The sequence below is a fragment of the Colobus angolensis genome, unplaced genomic scaffold, assembly GCF_000951035.1.
Source record: "Colobus angolensis palliatus isolate OR3802 unplaced genomic scaffold, Cang.pa_1.0 Scaffold111, whole genome shotgun sequence".
Classification (NCBI taxonomy): Eukaryota; Metazoa; Chordata; class Mammalia; order Primates; family Cercopithecidae; genus Colobus; species Colobus angolensis.
The window spans coordinates 2220479-2243590 of record NW_012112142.1 but is presented as its reverse complement, the minus strand read 5'-3'; the positions used below and the strand labels follow the sequence as shown (position 1 = coordinate 2243590).

General features: G+C 36.9%; 1 protein-coding gene across 1 annotated transcript in view; it reads right to left on the bottom strand.

Annotated features, from left to right (window-relative positions):
* Positions 1–23112, bottom strand: part of LRBA (LPS-responsive vesicle trafficking, beach and anchor containing) — a 785611-nt gene that overhangs the window by 519783 nt on the left and 242716 nt on the right. Inside the window, exon 35 of the mRNA XM_011956584.1 lies at positions 7392–7456. Coding sequence (XP_011811974.1) covers positions 7392–7456 — 65 coding nt within the window. The remainder of the gene's footprint in view (positions 1–7391; positions 7457–23112) is intronic.

Genomic DNA, 23112 nt, shown 5'->3' with positions numbered 1-23112 from the left:
GCACTCCAGTCCGGGCGACAGAGCGAGACTCCACCCCCCAAAAAAAAGAAAAAAAAATTATAATAAAAAAATTTAATTGGCGTTTTTCTATAAAGTATCTTCCTACATATATAATTTTAAAACTGAAACCAGAAAAAGCATATGGCTCTTTAAGTAACACTCAAGGATTTCCAAGTGATAATCTCTACCTCAATTCAAATTTTATTTTCCATTGATACAGATGAGAATATATTCTAGCCATACTGTTTACTTATATGCAATGAATACCTTTGTCTTTTTATCAAAGGATAACCCAGATCTAAAACACAAGCGCTAATGGCCAAACAGGGTCTAAATGAAATGTTTTCTGGCCTCTCTCCCTGTCTCCCTTTTCCCTCTTCACCTTTCCTTCTAGTCATTCTTCTTCTCATTCCACCAACATTACTGGTAATCATGCTATTTAGAGAAGTAAAGACAAAGGCTGGAGCTGCTAAATGAATGCTCAGAAAGAACACATGCAACCTAAGTAGATGAATTTTGAAGACAGACCAGTGTATTAGTACTCAAAGCACTATGTCTTTTATGTGAGCTATTCATATATTTGGATACAAGTCTGAGTTACTGCTGTAATAAGCAGACACTGACTGTCCCTAGAGGATGATTAAGCAACGTGCCCAAAAGTATGTGGGATAATCGCCCTTTCTGTGCTTTCCAAGGAAGGGGTAAAAAGAAGAGTCACAGCAGCACGTCTAAAAGTAAAGTTGTAGGAGGCTATGAAAGTTCTTAAAATGTGTTTTTATTAAATTAAACACAAAACTATAATTATTGGTTATTTTAATTATTTACATACTTAACAAATTACAAGATTCAAGATGAGAATTTAAATCTTAAAATTTTTACTAAATATTATACTTTTAAACTAGGTTTCATAGTCTACTACTTCCCTGACTTTTACTATCAAACATTTTAAAAATTAACCAATAAAACTATGCCTGGTTTTAATTTAAAATATAAATGAAATAGAAACAATGAGAGAAACTAATAGAAAAATTTAAAAACTAGAAACAAGAATGAAAGGAGGCCAGGCACAGTGGCTCATGCCTGTAATCCCAGCACTTTGGGAGGCTGGATGACTTGAGCCCAGGAGTTCAGGACCAGCCTGGGCATCAAGGCAAAACCCCACCTCTACAAGAAAAAAAAAAAAAAATTAAAAAAGTAGCCAAGTGTGGTGTCCTCAATAGCAGTCCCAGACACTTAGAAGGCTGAGGTGAGAGGATCACTTGAGCCAGGGAGATCAAGGCTAAAGTGAGTCGAGACCGTGCCACTGTACTCTAGCCTGGGCAACAGAGCAAGACCCTATCTAAAAAAAAGAAAAAAGACAGAAAACTCTGATAGAGGATTTACACTGATTTTTCAAAATTCTGGAGGTTAAGAACAAAAAGAGCACTACCTAAATACATAAAATATTCATCATTCTCTCTAAGAGATACAAGTCATAAGACAGGAGACCATCAACAAATTATTACAAATTTCACAGAATAATGTCTCAGAGCAGCTGCCTTGATCACAGCTACCTAGAACAACATCAGGAGCTTAAAATGCTCTAAAAAGTATTTGGAGGGATCACAAGCAAGCTGGAAAGAAGAAAGGAGGCAACCTAGCAGCCAGATCTACTTCTGCCAGCAAAATTAACATCAATACTGAGACACTAAAATTTATTGCAAGTAATATCACCGAAACCTCCAAGAAAATAAGAATAAAAAGGAAAATAACAACTTGAAGCCCTTTATTTATCCAAATAAGAAAAAACATACAAGATTCACTGGCAAAGAATTGAGTTGAAAAATGTAAGCAACAGTGTTATGGAATTTAATTAAATATATGTTTCTTTTTTTTTTTTTCTTTTTTCTGAGACAGAGTCTCGCTCTGTCGCCCAGGCTGGAGTGCAGTGGTGCGATCTCGGCTCACTACAAGCTCCGCCTCCCAGGTTTCCGCCATTCTCCTGCCTCAGCCTCCCCAGTAGCTGGGACTACAGGCGCCCGCCATCTCGCCCGGCTAGTTTTTTGTATTTTTAGTAGAGACGGGGTTTCACCATGTAGACCAGGATGGTCTCGATCTCCTGACCTCGTGATCCACCCGTCTCGGCCTCCCAAAGTGCTGGGATTACAGGCTTGAGCCACCGCGCCCGGCCTAAATATATGTTTCAATTCAATTCAATTTCAATTAAATACATTTGTAAGGTGAAAAAAATAACTAAGATAAAGACAAATCAAATATACAAATAAATCAATTTAGGTCCAATATACATAAACAATGTAACCTACACCAAATCTAAATTTAGTATAACACTGAACCCTCAGATTTCATTCAAGAGGGTCAAAGGGAGTAGTAATAACTGTACATTATTTTCTGTTGATGTGGTGCTACAGCATCACAGACTCTAAAAGTTGGCTTTAATATTCTTTAAGTTCTTTAAAACTATTGGTTTAAAGAAAGTTGTGCCTTTCAAGAATAAGAAAACTCTTTTAGATCTATCACTTGCATATTTAAAACATAAACAGAGGTGGTGATAATAACGATTCAAGATATCATAAAACACTCATAAACAAAATTATCATTCAGGAATAACAACGTTCTTGCTCATAATATGTGAAAATTTCATTTGTTAACTGAAATCTTTTATTATAAGTATATGTATTTTTTTCCATTTTAAGTCATCAAGGTTGTAACAATTATGTCAGTGATTATCAATTATTCTAGCTCTATAAATTTGTTTAAAATGGAGTGTTGTTTACATAAAAAATACCAATAATTGAACTCAGAATTACCAAAACAATGTATTTAAAAATATATTATTAAACAAATGTCAGTTAAAGAGACCATCAGCAAATCACTATAAATTTCACAGAGTAACATCTCATAGAGCAGCTGTCTTGATCATAGCTACCTAGAACAATATCAGCAGTTTCTACTAAACAACAATCACTTACGTCTGAACTTAATAATTGATTTGCTAATGATACTCTTCAAGTCTGTTAGACCTTATGCTGTAGTCTGTCTACAAAGGTCTTCATGTTATTTACACTAATAAAACATTAATCAAGGGCAAAATTTATAGCAGCTACTCTATAAATGAGGTCAAGGCAGGTCAGACTTACACAAGAAGAAGAAAAAAGGTTAGTCTTTGCAGTAAAAAGGAAAATCCTTATTACTATTCTTCCTGCCCCTGAGATTAAGTCTAGTAGTCAAACACTCCAAACTATTTCACAAACACATCTATTCCTATGAAAACTCATTTGACCTCAAGGCACTAAATATTTATAAAATGAAAGCCAAATCCACTGATTTACAAAAATAACCCACTAAAATTTTCCCTTAAAATATATTATACACTGTAAATAAAGAGAGACGAAAATTTCCAATTTTACCTCCACTATTTTACTAATGAATCTTAGCTTCCACCACTGTTTATTTCAAACACTTAAAAGATAAAGGCTGAGTGTTCTCTATAGGCTAAGCAGTGAAGTAAAGAAAAGAGTTTCTAACTATGGGAGGCTAAAAAATCTAAACAGAGTAAGAAAAGCAAAGGCAAAATGTCAGAGAAAGGGTACTGTGAAAATGGTAACAGATGATATAAAAGTAAATTTTTCAAACAACTGTTTCAACAAATCTTCAGAAATAGCAATAGCCAGAGTATTAGCATTTGTGCCAGTACCTTCAAGTCTCAGTTCCCACAGAATAACACAGGTCCAGCAGACATCTGTATATGCAGTAAAGTGTGTTACAAGAGAGGAACTCTGAGCTTACGGCACTTGAATCTTTTGTGATAGCCAGTAGGTCTGTTGGTCTTTGGCTCAGAGAGAGACATTATTATACTAGACAGTAAATGATCTTGCTTTGTTCCAAATGGAGACACTATTTCTATATTCCAAAGATGTCTGATATATAAAGATCTTTGAATGATAATGCAAAACAAAGGCATTTGGTATCTCTACTTACAAGGCCAAAAATCTTAAGAGTGATGCCTGGCTTTAAACCCACATCCAAGCCATTAGGATATCCTGTCAGGTCTTATCTTCAAAATAGGTTCACAATTCTACCACTTCTTACCTCCTCTACTGCTAGCAACCTTGTCCCACTCACCATCATGTTTAACCAGAATTACTACAATAGCCCCCTAATCGATCTCTTCGTTTTTTTGTTTTGTTTTGTTTTTTTTGTTTGTTTGTTTGTTTTTGAGATAGGGTCTCATTCTACTGCCCAGGATGGAGTGAAGTGATGTGAACACAGCTCACTGCAGGCTTGACCTCCTGGGCTCAAGTGATCTTCCTGCCTCACCCTCCCATGTAGCTGGGATCACAGGTGCATGCCACCACACCCAACTAACCCTTTTTATTTTCTGTAGAGACAGGGTCTCACTATGTTGCCCAGGCTGGTCTCGAACTCTCGAGCTCAAGAGATCCTCCCACCTCGGCCTCTCAAAGTGCTGGAAATAGACATAAGCCACTGCTTCTGGCTGTTCTCTCCACTTTTATCCTTAAATTCCTACATGCATCAGTCATAGTAATTATTTGTTCCCCAAAGCAGGGTCTTGCTCTATCTCCCAGGCTACATTGTAGTAGCATGATCACAGCTCATTGCAGCCTCGTCCTCCTAGACCCAAGGGATCCTCCCACCTGACAGCTTTCCAAGTAGCTGGTACTACAGGCACCTGCCTCTATACCAGGCTAATTGTTTGCATTTTTTGTGGACAGAGTTTCACCATGTTGCCCAGGCTGGTTTTGAACTCCTGGGCTCTAGCAAGTCATCCACCTCAGCCTCCCAAAGTGCTGGGATTATAGGTGTGAGCCACTGCACCCATCCCAGAGTGAACTTTTTAATCTATAAGGGAGACTGTCTTCCTCTTCTTCTCAAAATCGTGCAATGGCTGTCATTTCCCACAGAATAAATTATAAAGCCTCTACACAAAATATTGCCCTATGTTATATCTCTGACCTTACTTCTTATTTCATTCTACTTTAATCACTCTTTTCTTGCTATATTGGCCTCATTCCTCAAATACATTACAGAGGCTCTCACTTGTACACTGGCTGTTCCCTACGCTCTTCCATACATGGTCCTTTGACTCCCTGTGTGCTTCAAGTGCTTGCTCCAATGTTACTTTCTCAATGAGTCCTAATCCTGCCACTCTATTTTAACTACAAACCATACCAACCTTTTCTACTTCTTCAAAAGTTTCCTTCCCCTCATCTGCTCCATATTTTCTTTTCTCATAGTACTGACCATCATTCACATATTATATAACCTATTTATTTTTCTGTTGTTCATAATCTGTCAATGCCTACTTGAATATACAATCCACAAAAAAAAAGAATCTTTATCTATTCTGTTTATTGCACTGTATCCTCAGTAGCAATAATAATTCCTGGGACATAGTATATAATAAATGGATGAGGAATTGAAGCTCAAAAACCAAAAGCACTTGCCAAGTATCAAAGCTGAAACTTGCACCCAGGCCTATCTTCAAAGCCAATGCTCTCAATCATAAGTCTATGTTGCCTCGCCTATTAAATGTAACAGTAACATACCTAAGTAAGGGTAGTTACATTTAGTAAAGTCTACAATGATCAAAATCACCTCATATACATTTTTCTTTAAAAAAGCCCAGGAATTACACTTCAATAAACACGAAAAATTCTAAAAAATCTGCTCATAGGTGTTTTGCATTAAGCAGAATACTTGTATATTTAATCAACTGCTCCAGTTACCTCTTTTTCTGTATATAAACTTCAATATCATCCAATACCTTAGTGTTGAAATCAGTCAAAAGCTATTTTTCAATAACTATACACTTTGAAATGTTTACTAAAAGGAAGAGTAAAGAATTAGTCATTATTTTATTCATTGCCCTATGAATTAGTAATCACTGCTATAAATCATATCAGTTTTTATTGATCACCTACTATTTGCTACACTCTACATGAAAATGTAGCTCTATCTTTCATATAGATCATTGTAGTAACCTTCCTACTGTTGTTCATTTCAATCAGGTCTTCCCTCCTTCAACCTATGCTAAATAATTCTGCCAATTAATCTTTCCAAGCCCCAAATATCACAATGACTTCTGTTTGAAATCTTCCAAGGTTTCCCACTCTCTTGAGGAATCTAGATGCCCAATTCCAACACCACCTCTCCAACACACACAAACGAATATCCTATATACCTTCCCACATTACAATGCCTTCAGATATTCTGTTACCTGTGTTTGAAACATTTTTCACACAAACGTCCTCCAATTTTTCCATAACCTCCAATTTTCTAATGTTTACATGACAAATCGTACTGATCCTTGAAATGCCTCTCAAGAATCATGTTTACTGGTTAAGTTTTAAGCGCCCTGTACTTACATATTTCCATCACAGAATTCAGCATTAAGTATTATAATTGCAGGTTACTAGTCTGTGAGCACCTATAATTATTTCTGACGGAAAGGATTTTAGTAGTATTTAAAATCAAATAAAGTTACGAATACTTTTTTCTTCCTTTTCCATAACATTTATGAGAGATAGAGAGCAAGCTTTGATTCCTACACGCAAGTTCAAATAGTTACCAAAGGACTGATAGGGTCAATCTTCCAACAACATTACCCAAAACACTAATCGAACACTGCTGAAACAGTAAGTTTGTTCAGAATACTATCTCAAAGGGGAGTCAGTAGCATCTTTTAATCTACATACTCTGGGTCTTCAGTTCCATTAATGCAAAATCAGCTACTACAAATCAGACAAAAAGTGATCCACTAATCATTTCCTCAATTTCTTTTTACCTTTTAATTCTTTCACTCTTTTACATTTGTTTTCTCCCTTTTATCTCTCTTTTCATCTCTGCACATTCTTCCCTTCTTTTACCCACCACTGAATTTTCATTCCTTGAATTCTTCTGTTTCTGCTCTTTAAGTGGAAAACATACCTACTTATTTCCTCTATCACCTTTCTCATCACATCACATTTTGAAACTTGTTCCCCCTCCCCTTATGGTCAGCCTGTGATGTAAGAGAGATAATATAGACATCTAATTCTAATTATTGGCTCTATACACATAAAAGAACTTGATAGGAAGTCCAAATAAGTATGGCTTTTCCTTATACCTGCAAATAGAATTATCAGTTTACTTTTCCCAAACTCAGCCACACGTATTGAAAAATAAAAATCAGAACTGTATCAGTAAGCATGTCTCTAAAGAAAATTATTAAATGGTTAAATATTAACAAATACATAATGATTGATATATCAGAGCTCCATTACATTACTGACTGAACAAATAGTAAATAGAACCCAAAAATATCAATGCTTATGGGAAAAACACAAGATTTTAAAGAAAAATACAAAATGAATTAAAATAAAATAGATTACCTTCCTTCATTGACAAGTTCGATAAAAGCAAGGCCTGCATTCTTCTGAATAGAATTTTGCCACTCCTATAAAAAAAAAGCAAAAATAGCTGAAGAAATGTCACTCAGTAGGTTCTTTTAAAACAATAATAATAAAAAATATCACCCATATCAATTTCATACCTAACTCTTAAAAGTTATTTTAAACCATATGAATAGGTGATACTGACACTAAACAAGTTAGCAACAATTTGATTCTATGTAAATTAAACAAGCTTGTCTATATTTATCTTGCCCTTTTCATTCTATAACACGATATACTAATTTATCTGAAATAGTTGGGAGTTGGGAAAGAAGGTAACAAAGAAAACCAAGGACAAATAGATATTTTTGTTTTGGCTTTGTTTTTTGATTTTTTAAAAAAGATGTATTATCCAAACTGAAGAGAAGAAACAATTAAATAGTTCAACAACCCTAATAAAAACAGCATAGTTCACCATAAAAATTGATGACTAATAATTGAAAATGAGATTAGAAAAATCAGTGAATTGAGCTAAACTAGTTTTGAGTTAGAAAACTATAATTCATTACCCTATGAATTAGTAATATCTGGTACAAATCTACTAACTATATTCTTGATCCATTTGAAATGTATCCATTAAATTTTATCCACTAAAAAGCAATCCATTAAAAAGCCTAGGAATGAAATCAATCAACAGAGTGTGTACAAATGAATATTTTAATCCTTATAACAAAATACATATATAATAAGCATTAATACAATAAGAAAAGGCCTACATGAATTGAAATATACCTAGATTTGAAAAATGCTAGCAAATGCACTTGTATGTGTGTGCATGTGTGTGCGTGTGTGTATGTGTGCCTACATAAACACACACACAGAGATTTGTTTTTAAAGAACTGGAAATACATACATAAGCTTCCTATTTCTTAATATTTAAGGAACTCTTTGTATTCTAACTACGTAATATCTCTCAACTGATCTTTCTTTGTTCTTTCATAAAACCCAAATCAAAAGGCCATGTCTGGCTACTTATCACTGCTCACCAGAAACCATATTCATATTTTCTGAGTGTAATAACTCTAAGACTTTCAAATTCCAGGCAATTTCACCCTAATGGCTATTCTGTTCCACTCCATATTCTTTTCTTTTTCAGTCTCATCCTTTCTCTTCTACTTTCTCTTTTCTATGTCCACTTTTGTACTACCTTCTTTTGTGTTTTGAAAAACTCAAGGTGGTTCTTGAGACTAAAACAATCACACGACATGATTTTGTCAAAGAATTATATTTTATGAATAGTGTTAGCATAACTGTGCTAACAGAACATATACAGTAGAATAAAAATTAAATAGAAAATCAGTAAGACATTGGAGGATAGTCACTGTCTAGAACCAGCAGAGAAGAAAAGGTAATGTATTCTTGAGGAATGAACAAGAAACAAAGTCATAAAATCCATGTTCTTATTCTGACACTAACAAAATATATCCTTAGGCAGATCATGCTACATCTGCAGGTCTTAGATATTCTCTTTTAAAAGTTTATTCTAGGTATAATTTTTATTACTCTAAAATGTACTAACATTTAGAAATTCATGACTTGTAATTGTACAATACATACTCTCTGAAAATTCGTACTGAATTCATATTTTACCGAAACTGTAAAACAGATATTAATTTTTTCCAATGAGGAAAAACAAACCAATATAAAACAGAAATATGAATCTAATTTAAAACCATTTTCTTTCCATCAAAATAAAATGAAGACAAGTTGTCCAAAGGGAAGCAATCAAATTCCACAAGACCATTTTCTTGAGAGAAGGGCAAGTGCCACAACTTCCTCTCTTTTCAAAAGGTAGGAGAATGATTGAAAAAAGCAGAAACCTCCAATTTCTTTTTCATTTTGGTACAGAGGGTCCCACACCTAACTTCCCAAACACAGCACAGAGAGATAATAAGACTCAAAGACTTACCCTAAATCTAGTAACACACAAGAACAGTAAAACAGAAACAAATTTAAAGACAGATGGACCTCAACTAGGAAGATTCAAAAACTTATCAGAGAAGGATGCAGAAGCAGCTTAGGATTTAAGAAGATGAAGAGAACGTAACTGTGACCTTTGTGGATAGGCAGCAAGTGATCAGCAAGAAGTATGATGCCTTAAGAGATGCCACAGCCAAACAACACAAGCATGTGTTCACTCCTCAGCTCTTATACCTAACATAACATTCTTGGAAACCCAACTAGAAATTTAACATAATACAAGAATAGGAAGGAAGGTGAGACCTCAAGTTGAGTGAGTTTTCATTTACATCATTTAACTTACAGAAAATTTCAAAATAGAAACTTAAAGAAGAAAATGAAAAAAAATACTTTTCTTGCTAGAAAAAAATAAGCCAGTAATTACAAAGGAACTAAAATTCTATACATAAATCTTTAGTCATTTTACTTTTATAAGTATCCACTGTCAGGAAAAAAGTCAAGAATGTCCCCTCTCACCACTATCTTTCAACATCATTCTGGAAGTCTTGGCTAACGCAGTAAGACAAAAAAAGGATAAAAACTGAGAAAGAAGAAATAAAACTGTCTTTGCTGATGACATGATCATCTATATAGAAAATCTTAAATAATCTACAAAAAAATCCTGGAATAAGCAATAAATAGCATGGTTGCAGGATACAAGGTTAATATACAAAGTCAACCACTTTCCTATGTATCAGTAACAAGTCACAGACTGGGATAAAATCATTTGTAACAGACATCCGATAAAGAATTGTTGTGCCAAATATACAAAGAACTCTTAAAAGTCAACAAAAACAAACAATAACATTAAACAATGGGTCAAAGACTTTGACACTTTGACACCAAGGAAGATATACAAATGGCAAATAAGCATATGAAAGATTCTCCACTTGTCATCGGGGAAAGGACTAGATACCATTAGACACCTGTTAGAATAGCCAAAATCCAGTACACTGACATCACCTAATGCAAGGATGTGGTACAAGAATAAATGAAATCTCAGTCTTTGCTGGTAGGAATCCAAAATAATACAGTCTCATTGAAAGACAGTTTGGTGGTTCCTAACAAAACTAAACCTACTCTTACCATAAGATCCAGCAATTTCACTTTTTAGTGTTTAACCAAGGGAGTTGAAAACTTATGACCACTTAGAAATTTGTACATGGAGATTTATAGCAGCTTTATTCATAAATGCCAAAACTTAGAAGCAAACAAAATGTCACTCAGAAGGTGAATGGATAAATAAATTGTGGTACAACCAGACAATGGAATATTATTCAGTGCTAAAAAAAAAAAAAAAAAAGAGCTTTCAAGCTATGAAAGGACATTACTAAGAGAAAGAAAAAGTTAATATGAAAAAGTTACATACTGTATGATTCCTACTATATGACATTTTGGAAAAGGCAAAACTATGGAGAAATGTAAAAAGATCGGTGTTTACAGGGGTTAGTGGGAATGGAGGGGAGCACAAAGGATTTTTAGGGCAGTAAAACTACTCTGTATGAAACTATGATGACGAAAACACACCATTATGCATTTGTCTAAACTCACAGAATGCAGACCACCACAGTGAACCCTAATGTAAACTATGGACTTTGAATGATAATATGTCAATGTAGGTTCATTGATTATAACACACATACCAGTCTGGTGAAGAATGTTGACAAGAGAGGCTATGTGTGTGTAGGGGAAAGAGGAACATGGGAAATCTCTAACTTCTGCTCAATTTTGCTGTGAACCTAAAACTGCTCTAAAAAGTAAAGTCTTTTAAAAATTAGTAATAAAAAAGTATTTACTAGTACTATTTTTCTCAAATCCATTTGGTCTGATCCAAAATTGCAATGGGAAAGGATTTTTGTTACATAATTCAGACAAACTCAAAACTACACACAGATGAAATAGGTAACAGCAGAAAGACTCATACATTAAGTAGGCAGGTAAAGGGTAAACATCATTTAGATTTTCTTTTCATCATATACAGAAACTTTCACTTACATTGTCAAATCAGAAATTGTGCCATTTAGATTTCACAAAGATTTTACGTAGTATTATTGAGGTTAGACTGAAAACGAGTTAAAGTTAGTATAACTATCAAAACTTAACCACACTAAAAATTTAGAACCTAAACTTATCTTGGTATGTCACATGAAATTTTTTTTTCAATTAAAAACAAATTAGATATGAAGGTACATATATAATTGAAGAAGTACAGTGTTTTATGGAGGCTCGCAAACTCAAATTTATTACTAGTAATACATTATGCTTCTGGTTTTCTTGAGGATCATCTATAAGCCCATATTTGTTAACCTTCAGCAATTATTACATAATAACCTGAAATAAAATGTTCTCATTAATTTTTAAAAATTGGCTAAAATTAGGAATAAAATGAAAATACAAATCTTACACTTTTGGTTATTGTTAAAAATTATCACAAATCTCAGGAGTATCTTTATGTTTTCATTTCTCTATAATACAGTCCTAATTACTAATTATTACCATTTAATAAAATACTAAATGCCAGACACACAAATGCATACTAAAAAGAATAACCTATATAAAAAGAATCTGAAGCCCATGAGAATATTTTTTCAATTTGTTGATAATCCAGGTGTTAGTCAAAGCCAACCAGTTTTCTCCATAATAAAACATTCTCTACAGTAATTCACAGAAGTTGCCAAAACTAAAAAGAATATTCATGAACTATGCTATCCTAAACCATTTTTCTCCACTTCAGAAACAATCATCAAGGAAGGTGTTAGTCTAAAACAATTTCATAAACCACAGTTCAATATAACCCTTAGTGAGTTTTAATAGTTAAAAGAAAAGCTTAATGGTCATCATCTTTCATGATCATTTCAATATTTCATCACAGTACTTACAATTATATAGTGATGCAAAATGCATAGTACATTTAAAGGTCTTGGTTATCCTTTTCCCAGAGGTACTGATGAAAAATACGTTAAAAGCCTCAAATCCAACCACTAATGCAACTAAGTAATTTCAAAACACATTTCAGCACTTTGGAGAGGAAGAACTCAAAACAAAACAACAGAGTCAATAATTTCATACCTGTTCCTAAGCTGTATTTAATTGACTATCACTTCCTAAGGCCGTAATTATTGTTGACTAGTCAATTTTTACTAAAATATACTCTTAGCTTACTGATGCTTTTAAGTCACACAACAAAAACAATGAAGATAGTACATATTAGTGAAATCTACTACATAGATCTCCACCAAATGTCAAAACTGTATTCTTGGTGGTAAAAGCTAGTTAGGGGGACAAAAGACTTCATTAACCTAACATTGTCTATTCTGCCCTATCCTCAACAAATAAATATAGAGAAAAAGATAGCAATTAATGTGCTATGCATTCATTTAAATTATTGTAATAAAATTCTCATTTCTTTAGACATGATCCTGAGTTTTCTATAAATTCAATAATCTCCTAGAACATATTTTAGTAACGAACACACTAAATAAATTTATCTCGATTTTAAAAGTAATTCCCAAATATTAGTATGTTCTAAAGCAGAAAAAATCAGGTCACAGATTTAAAAGATTACATATAATCTACTCTGATATCATTTTATTTTGTCAAGCAATTAATTCTGAATAACGTTAAATGCAGTAGCAATTGATTCTGGCAGGCAGATCTTTAACATAACTTTTAGTATCAAAAAAATTTTTTGGCCAGGCATGGTAGCTCACGCCTGTAATCCCAGCACTTTGGGAAGCCAAGGTGGGCGGACCACGAGGTCCGGAGTTCAAGACAAACCTGGCACACATGGTGAAACCCCATCTCTACTTCTAATTTAAACACAAAAATTAGCTGGGCGTGGTGGTGCACGCCTGTAATCACGACTACTCAGGAGGCTGAGGCATAAGAATCACTTGAACCTGGGAGGCAGAGGTTGCAGTGAGCCAAGATCACACCACTGCACTACAGCCTGGGCAACAGAAAGAGACTCTGTCTCAAAACAAAAATTTTTTTCTTTTAAGAGAGGTAGATAATGAGTGACTTCAGGTTAAACATAGTAAATCTGAAAATAAAGAGGAAGCAACAGTATATGAGATACATCAAGAAATTTATTTTACAACCTGGAAACACGTGAGTTAGTAGTAATAAACATGTTTAGAGGACCAAAGAAAACAAACCTCTACACAACAAAGTAGAAGAATCACCTCGAGAAAGGAAATCAACACTTGTCACAAAACTCCAGAAAAGCTAGGAATTGAAGGCACTGAGTACATAGGAAGGTGGCTGAGGCTAAGAGCTGTAAGTTGGTATAAAAAAAAAAAAAAGTTAGAATCCCAAATCTTCTTCCTATGCCGTGTAGCCATCCTACCATGGTAAACATTGGAAGTTAATTTTCCAGAAAAGTTATAATTAAGGAAATTATTTTAAAAAGCTATAATGAAAAAGACAAGATAAATTGAAAGTATACATACTGGACTATGACACTCTGAGTGACATCTGAAAACTTTTCTGAGAAAACTGAGAAGCTAGAATAAAAGGTAAGGCTCTACGAATGACAAAGGGAACTCATGTATCACTGGTGGACAACTCATACCCAGACATACAGATTTCCTCTGTGTTATGTTTAGGAATGAGCAAACTGCCAAAGTTAACTAGACATTTGAGGAAACCCTCTTCTTTGATGACAGACACCAAAGCAAACAAGCAGGGGAGAAAAAAAACTCATAGAAAACAGACAATATTGTTAAGAGGATGAAGAAAAGAAAATTAAAGTACAATTAAATATCATAGGAAAATTTTTTTTAATTTCATCTAAAATAACAAGATAGAGACTTTGTTTTATCAGGCGCTATCTCTTTTTTTTTCTTTTCTTTTTTCTGAGACAGAGTCTCACTCTGTCACCCAGGCTGGAGTGCAGAGGCGTGATCTCGGCTCACTGCAACCTCTGCCTCCGGGTTCAAGCGATTTTCCTGCCTCAGCTTCCTGAGTAGCTGGGACTACAGGTGCGCATCACCATGCCCAGCTAATTTTTTTATAATAATTATTTTTAGTAGAGATGGGTTTTCACCATGCTGGCCAGACTGGTCTCGAACTCCTGACCTCAGGTGATTCACCCGCCTTGGCTTCCCAAACTGCTGGGATTACAGGAGTGAGCCACCACGCCCAGCATATCAAGTGCTATTTCTATGCCCTGTTATCAATCAGGATTCTTCAGAGAAACAGAATGAATAGGGGGAGAGAGACAGAGAGAAAGAGAGAGAGAGAGAGAGAGAGAGAGAGAGAAGAGAGGGGAGGGGAGGGGAGGAGAGGATAGGAGAGATTTATTATAAGGAATTGACTCACACAATTACATTGGCTAACAAGTGCCAATATCTACAGGATGAGTCAGCAAGACCAACGGCACAGTCTGAAGGCCAGCAGCCTCTAGATCCAGGAAGAGACAAATTTGAATCCAAAAGTGAGAAAAAGCCAAAGTCATAGTTTGAAGGCAGTTAGGAAGAAGAAATTCTCTCTATTGGGGGAAGAGTCAGCCTTTTTGTTTTATTCAGGCATTCAGCTGATCAGATAATGCCCAACACTAACAGGGAGGGCAATCTTTTTTACTTAGTCTACCAATTTAAACATTAATTTCATCCACAAAAGACTCTCACAGATATACCCAGAATAACATTTAACCAAATGTCTCAACAGCCTGTGACCCAAATGACACACAAGTTAACTATCACAAGTCCACCCCTTGTCAACTTGGCACTCATATACATCTACTTAAACCATACTTCATCACCAAATGAAGATTAATAACAAGGTCATAATTCCACCTCACATGATACAACTATTTTGCATACAACCAAAACCACTCTAAACCTGTGACAGTCAATTTTATGTGTCAACTTGACTGGACTAACAAATGCCCAGGGAACTGATAAAACATGATTTCTGGTTGTGTCTGTGAGGTTATTCCACAACAGATAAGCATCTGAAGTGGTAAAGAAGATCTACCTTCACCAGTGTGAGTAAGCATTAATCACCCAATTTGTTGAGGGCCCGAATAAAACGAAAAGGCAGAGGAAGTGGGAGTTCACCTGCTTCTGTTGGGAAAGACATCCTCTTCACTTGCCCTCACATTAGCACTCCAGGTTCTCAGGACTTCAGACTCAGGCGGGGACTGAACACCACTGGTTTTCCTGGGTCTTTAAGTTTTAGACAGCAGATCATGAGACCCCTCAGCCTCCATAATTGCATGAGCCAATCCCTCATAATAAATCTCTTTGTCTATATCTATTGGTTCTATTTATCTGGAGAACCCTAATATAAACCCATTCCCCACCTTAGGTGATATATACACTTCCCCAATATCCCATAATTTACATATTTACATACTATGATGTACAGTTAACAATACTTAAATACTATGATGTTGATACTATAAATTCAATACATCTTAAGTTTCATGGTGAGGGATTAAGAGGAAAGAAAACAAAGATTTTATATATATATATAAACTATATGTATATATACACATATATACACACACACACATATATACACACAAAATAAGGAAATGTAACAATTACATTTCTTGTTTTGTAAATGGTCACGTGATCACAGTTGGTATCTACAACTACCTTTTTTCACTGCCTATTCTATATTCCCTTTGTCTTCAGCAAGCACCTCAGCTGGTCCTGGTACTGTACCTAATAGGGTGACTCAAAGCTTCATTCCTGAAGGGTATGGGCTGCTTTAGTAGTCTTACCTGGATTGTATTACCAGCGTTCCTCAACTTAATCACACAGTATGGTGATACTAAGATAAGCACTGAGGAACTTCTTTTATTACACACATATTCTTCCTTACTTTTATTGTGGTATAATTCAATTTCCCCATAGTAGTCAGGATCAATCACTACTCTTAGCATGATAACTCCATTTTTGCCTGAGGATTCAGAGGCATGAGGAGCCCAAAGTGGCTGGGAAGCAATCTTACCTTCCAGTTCAATGGAATCATTGTTGTGCCTCCTGGTGGAAGCACTTCTCCCTTTGGAATGAAGACCTCTAGGCCAGCAGAGTGTAAGATCACAGGAACAGGAAGCAAAAATTTTGCTATTGGGTCACTAGAGGTAATAACAAGTGGTATCACTCCCATTTCCACCTGTTGATTCCTGAACCAATGAATCCTACCTATGGGGAGAAACAGCACCATATACTGGATGCTGATTCAGTACACATATATCCTGGTAAAACCTTGTCCCAACCATAGAAGGTATTGCCACCTACATTCAGTTCTATCAAGCCAGCTGCTTGAGGATGGTGGGGAACATATCAAGGCCAGTGAATTCCACCAGCATTTATTTGCTGTGAAATAGATTTCTTAATCAGAAGCAATGCTAAGCAATACAATGAAGGCTGACAAAGCATTCTGTGAATCCACAGATGGTAGTTTGGGCAGAAGTACGGCATGCAGGGAAGACAAATCTGTATTCACAGTGAGTGTCTATTCTAATAAGAACAAAATGCTGCCCCTTCTATGATGGAAGGGGTCAAATGTAATCAACTTGCTACCAGGTAACAGGTTGATCATCCTAGAGAACGGTGCCTTATCAGGGACTTACTGTTGGTCTCCACTGCCAGCAGATTTGACACTCAGCAGTGGCCACAACCAGGTTGGCTTGCTGAGTGGAAGTTCAGGTTACTGAGCCCTTAGATAACATTCATCCCTGCCACCATGACCACCTTGTTCATGAGCTCACTGGGCACTGATGGGTGGCTGGGGAAAGTGGCTGACTGGTATCCACAGAACAGGTCTTCCCAGCCACTTTATTATTAAAATTAGCCTCTGTTGAAGTCACCCTTCAGTGAGCATTCACACAGGACACAAATATACAGTATTCACATTTTTCTCCCATTCACAGACATCTATACACATACCTCTTCCCCCAAATTTTTTTGTCAACAATTTTCTACTCATGTCCCTTCCAAGTCTCTGACCATCCAGACAAACCAATGGCTATAGCCCATGAATTAATAAATAATCACATTTATCCTTCCGAAAAAAGTAAACAATCAGGTACACTCCTCAAAGTTCTGTCCACGAAGAAGGTTCTCCTTCACTATAGTCCATCAGGGATGTCCCAGAAAGGGGCTGTAGTGCTGCAGCTGTTCACTTTCAGGTGGTGCCTACATATTGTCAGAACAATCTATACACCAGGCCCAAGTCTTCTCCTCCGGCAACTGATCACAGCACTCACCAGGCTGGCCAAGAGAAGGCAGTGTAGCAGAACTGAGGACCACTGGATATTTAGGCCACTTCATGCAACTTACTTGTGTTTTCAAGCATTGCTTGGGCCTGATCACATGTGTGTCACTTCGATTTGACAACAGAGTGCTTCTGTGCATGCACAACTTGATGGCTTAGTGGGACAGATAACATTCAGTTCATAATAAGCAGCTCAGTCACTTGCTAACTTGGTGGCCCAGGGTTAACTGTTCAGTCTCTACGAAAACTTAGTGACAGACCAAGAGTTGTTTCTTTTTTTTTTTTTTTTTTTGAGACGGAGTCTTGCTCTGTCGCCCGGGCTGGAGTGCAATGGCCAGATCTCAGCTCACTGCAACCTCCGCCTCCCGGGTTTACGCCATTCTCCTGCCTCAGCCTCCGGAGTAGCTGGGACTACAGGCGCCCGCCACCTCGCCCGGCTAGTTTTTTGTATTTTTTAGTAGAGATGGGGTTTCACAGTGTTAGCCAGGATGGTCTCGATCTCCTGACCTCGTGATCCGCCCGTCTCGGCCTCCCAAAGTGCTGGGATTACAGGCTTGAGCCACCGCGCCCGGCCTAGAGTTGTTTCTTAAAAGGAGAATATTTGTCTGGGAAGGATGGCAGGGCCTTGCTCCAAAATCCTATGGGTTTGCATTGCAATTTACCTAAAGGGGCCTGCTAAAGACTCCAAACAGCATCCCCATCTGCCACTGAAACTTCAAGCACCATTAGATCTCCTGGAGACTATGGCTTGCACAGCAGCCTAAACCTATTACAGAGCCTTCTCTTGTTCTGAGTTCTACTCAGAACTATCAGCTTTTCAGGCAACTCGGAAAATGGGAGAGTAACATACCCAAATGAGGAATATGTTGCCTCTAAAATCCATAGAGTCTATAGCCATACCACCCTGAAAATGTTCAATCTCGTCTAAAATCCATGAACAGTCACTAGCATGTACCTTTTCAGTTGTAGGAGGGGCCAGATACAACTTATTTTTCACCTAAGAAGGGATATCTTGACATGTCCCACAATACTGGAACCCTAGAAATTTCACTGAGGTGAATTTAGCTTCCAACTTCTGACATGCAAATATCTTACCAAAAAGTCTGGTAGTTATTACTTCTTGCTAAGTGGAACCAGCATAATGTCATCAATGTAATGGACCACCGTGATTTCTCTGTGGAAGTGAAAAGTGATAAAGATCCATGCAAACTAAATTATGACATACAGCTAGAAAGCCAGATACCCCTAACATCGGGCAGTTAAGGGACACTGCTAGTCTTGCTAGATGAAAGAAAACTGCTTCTGGTGGTCCTTATTGACAAGTATGGAGAAAAAAAAAAAGGCATTTGTCAAGTCTATTAGGTGTCAGGGAATGTGTTAATTTGCTGAAGCACTGAAACCACATCTGGTACAGCAGCAGTACTTGGAGTTACCACCTGGTTATGCTTATAATAATCCACTGTCATTCTCAAAGATTCATGTGTCTTCTGCATAGGCCAAATAGGCAAGTGAGATGAAAATATGCTGGAAATTACCACACCTTTGTCAAATCCTTGATGGAGGAAAATCCTTCCAGAAATACAGTATTTCTTTTGGCTTACAATTTTCCTAGGTAGAGGCAGTTCCAGTGGCTTCCACCTGGGGCCTTCCCCATCATAATAACCCTCACTCCATAGGTCAGAAAACCAATGTGGAGACACTGCCAGTTTCTGAGTATGTCTATTCCAACTATGCATTCCAGAATTTGGGAAATAATGGCAAGATGAATTTGAAGGCTCACTAGGCCTATTGTGAGATAGAGCTGACCTAAAACTCTATTGATCATCTGGCCCCCATAAGCTCCCTGACATTTTAGGTCTCTTGGAATCATTGTCAGTTCAGAGCCAATGTCCAGTAATCTGATTATTTCATTTTCCCCAAGTGAACAGTAATCCTGGTAAAAGGTCATAGGTCCCTTTGGGGAAGAGTGAGGAAAAGATTAACAGTATAAATTTTGGTGGCATACCAGTGTATAGGCACCTGTGACATAACACAGACATCCTTTCTATCTTAGAAAAAGATTCCATTTTATATTTCATGGAGCATTTTGCCAACAAGGATGTTTTGTTTAATTAAAAAAAAAAAAATCAAAACCTAAAAATTGCATCCAACCAGATGAGGACACAAACACATTCTTCCACTATCAGTTCTGACCAGAGTACTCTGTGACTATGAAAGATTAGGCCCTCAGCATCTTGCAGCCACTTGTGATAAGAATTTGGCCTCTGTCGACAAAAGATCTACCACCTCAAAGACTTTTCTTTGCAAGACTGACTGACCACCCAACCAAGACCAGGACTCCTTTTGTCTTCTTCTCTCCCCAGGGACTGGTTTATTAACCCTTTCTCCTATCTCTTTTCCCTCTTGATGTTAAATGTTACTTTGTTGTAGAATGTTTAACTTATAATATTTATATACTGATTAAATATACCATTATGTATGGTATGCAATACTGACTGACTTGTAGAGTGGCTTGAGCCTGTGTGCCCACAGCTCTGACTACTGAGCGAATGGGAAGTATAAGGAGAACTGCCTCATTGAGAAATCCATGTAGCTTGTGGCTTCTGTGATTAAAATGCAACAATAAAAGTCTGACATTGTGAAAAGACACATGTATGTGTGGACCTGGTTACTTCTAACCTTGCACTGGTCATGAGAAAATGAGTCTTTCTTCAAGGGGACCCAGCTTCCCCTCCCTTCACAAAGTTCTGGTCCTGTAAATTGGCTCCAGTTGGGACACTGACTGAGGGGCCATGACTCACTGCTTTTATGATTAAAGTTAGGTATTCGTTCACTTGATCTAGAATTTCTCTGCGTATACAGGTAAAATAAAAAATTAAACGGCATACTATCTACTTCTCCCCTACATATACCATGATCAATTCACCAATGTCATAGATCTGCTCCAGTCTAATCAGCATCACAGTTCTGCTTGCAGCTTTGACTCTGCTGTCCATTATGCTAACCACATTCAACTTGCCTTTGGTGACTGAATGCCACCACTTGGCTCCCGCCACCTCAGGATCCAATTACTCCCACTGCATTTAGGTTTTCCAATTGACTGGCTGTAGTTCCTACCATAAGGTCTGATCTACAAAGAAGGGTAGTTCCAGAGCTCTTCAAGAAAGCTGTGGCTCCCTTTACAAATTTATTTCTCACCATACATGGAAGTGTAGCTTCAAGACCCTCCAGTGTGTGTAAGTAGGTCTTACATTATAAATCTACTCTAACGTTCCAATCTCCCCAAATTATTTTATTTGAGACAAAGTTTTACTATATCCCCAGTGCTAGAACAGTGACCAGTACATATGAATTAGTGATCCATAAATGTTGAATCAACATACATTTCTAAAAGGAAGTCTGCAATGGAACACACACATACACACACACATACACACACACACACACACACACACACACATAGTGACTGCAGCATGAGAGAGGAAAGAGGGAAACACTACGCTGATTATAAAAGAAGTCTCTGACATAAAAGCTCCCTACAGATATAAAGGACAACCAGTCTAGATTGGAACAGGAAAAAGGGGACTCCCGGTGCTATATCTCGAAGCAAAACAATTGAACCAATAAATATCCAGTGGGTTTAACCACTTTTTCCAACGGGTTTTACGATTCCAGAAAAAAATTTAAAGATCAATTTGTGGTGAGTGCACAGAAATATAAGTAAAGGAAAAAGGACAAAATCATTAGTTCTAGAAGAAAGAATGAAAAAAAAAAAACCAGCAAGCAAGAGAGGGGAGAAGAAGGATGAGCAAGGGAGGAGAGGAGAAGGAGGGAAAAGAGAAAAGGGCAGCAGAAAGAGAGAGGAGGGCAGAAGAGGAGAAAAGAGGGGAGAAAAAAAAGAAAGAAAAAGATGTAATTCATAGTACATTTTTTAGCTCTGGCATGAATACATGATAATAATGTAAATACTAAGTATGGTTTTAACAAATATTATTATGTAAGTATATTAGAAAGAAGCAGGAGAGTGAAAGTTAAAAGGAGAAGAGTTTAAGTACTCAATGGTCATTTTTCACAAAATATTAATGTTTAAAGTTTAAAAATCAAGAAATAGTAATTCATGACCGGGTGCAGTGGTGCACGCCTATAATCCCAGCTACTCGGGAGGCTAAGGCAGGAGAATCCCTTGAACCCAGGATGCAGAGATTGTAGCAAGCCAAGATCATGCCACTACATTCCAGCCCAGGTGACAGCGTGAGACTCTGTCTCAAAAAACAAAAAAAGCAATAGTAATTCAACCATATCACTGTCAACAACTAAAAATATTTGAAAGACATGGCTGCTTCCAAGAGTTAAGAATCAATCACAGGGAAGAGTGGGGAATGAGGCAGAGAACTATTGCTTATCTGTTTCTGTATTATACTATTATTTGGGTGCTTTATTTGATGAAAAATAAGCTTTCAATTAAAAATCATATGTCCTGCTGGGCACGGTGGCTCACGTCTATAATCCCAGCACTTCAAGAGGCCAAGGCCAGTGGATCACCTGAGGCCAGGAATTCGAGACCAGCCTGGCCAACATGGTGAAACCCCATCTCTACTAAAAATACAAAAATTAGTCGGGTATGGTGGCAGGCACCTGTAATTCCAGCTACTCGGGAGGCTGAGGCAGAATTGCTTGAACCCATGAGGCAGAGGTTGCAGTGAGCCAAGATCGCACCACTGCACTCCGGCCTGGGTGACAAAGTGAGAATCCGTCTCAAAAAAATAAATATAAAAATAAATCATATGCCCTAAATATATAGAATGGTAGATGAATAAAAAATAAAAATTATGATACACACATATTTTTGTAACTGGACAAGTATTTATCAAACATTATTCTTGAAAATCTCTAAGAAATAGAACATGCATTCAAGTTTTACAAATATGAAAAAAACTATGAAAATACAAAAGTATTATAAGCTAACTATATTAAGAACCTGTACTTTTTTTAAAGTCAGTTTTTTGAGGGTTTTTGTTGTTGTCGTTGTTGTTTGAAAAAGACAGGGTCTCACTCCCTCACACAGGCGAAAGTGCAGTGGCATGATGATTATAGCTCACCGTAGCCTCAAACTCCTGACCTCAAGCAATCCTCCTGCCTTGGCCTCCCAAAGTGTTGGGAATATTGGTATGAGCCACTGCACCGGACCTAAATTCAGTATTGCAACCTGCCAAATGAAATTGAGTTTATTTTCATTTCTACTGGTAGTTATACCCTTTTTTGTAAGTTTTGCTCTCAGAACCCAAACATAATTTATATTAAAGAAAAGAATAGGCCGGGCGCGGTGGCTCAAGCCTGTAATCCCAGCACTTTGGGAGGCCGAGACGGGTGAATCACGAGGTCAGGAGATCGAGACCATCCTAGCTAACACGGTGAAACCCTGTCTCTACTAAAAAATACAAAAAAAAAACTAGCCAGGCGAGGTGGCGGG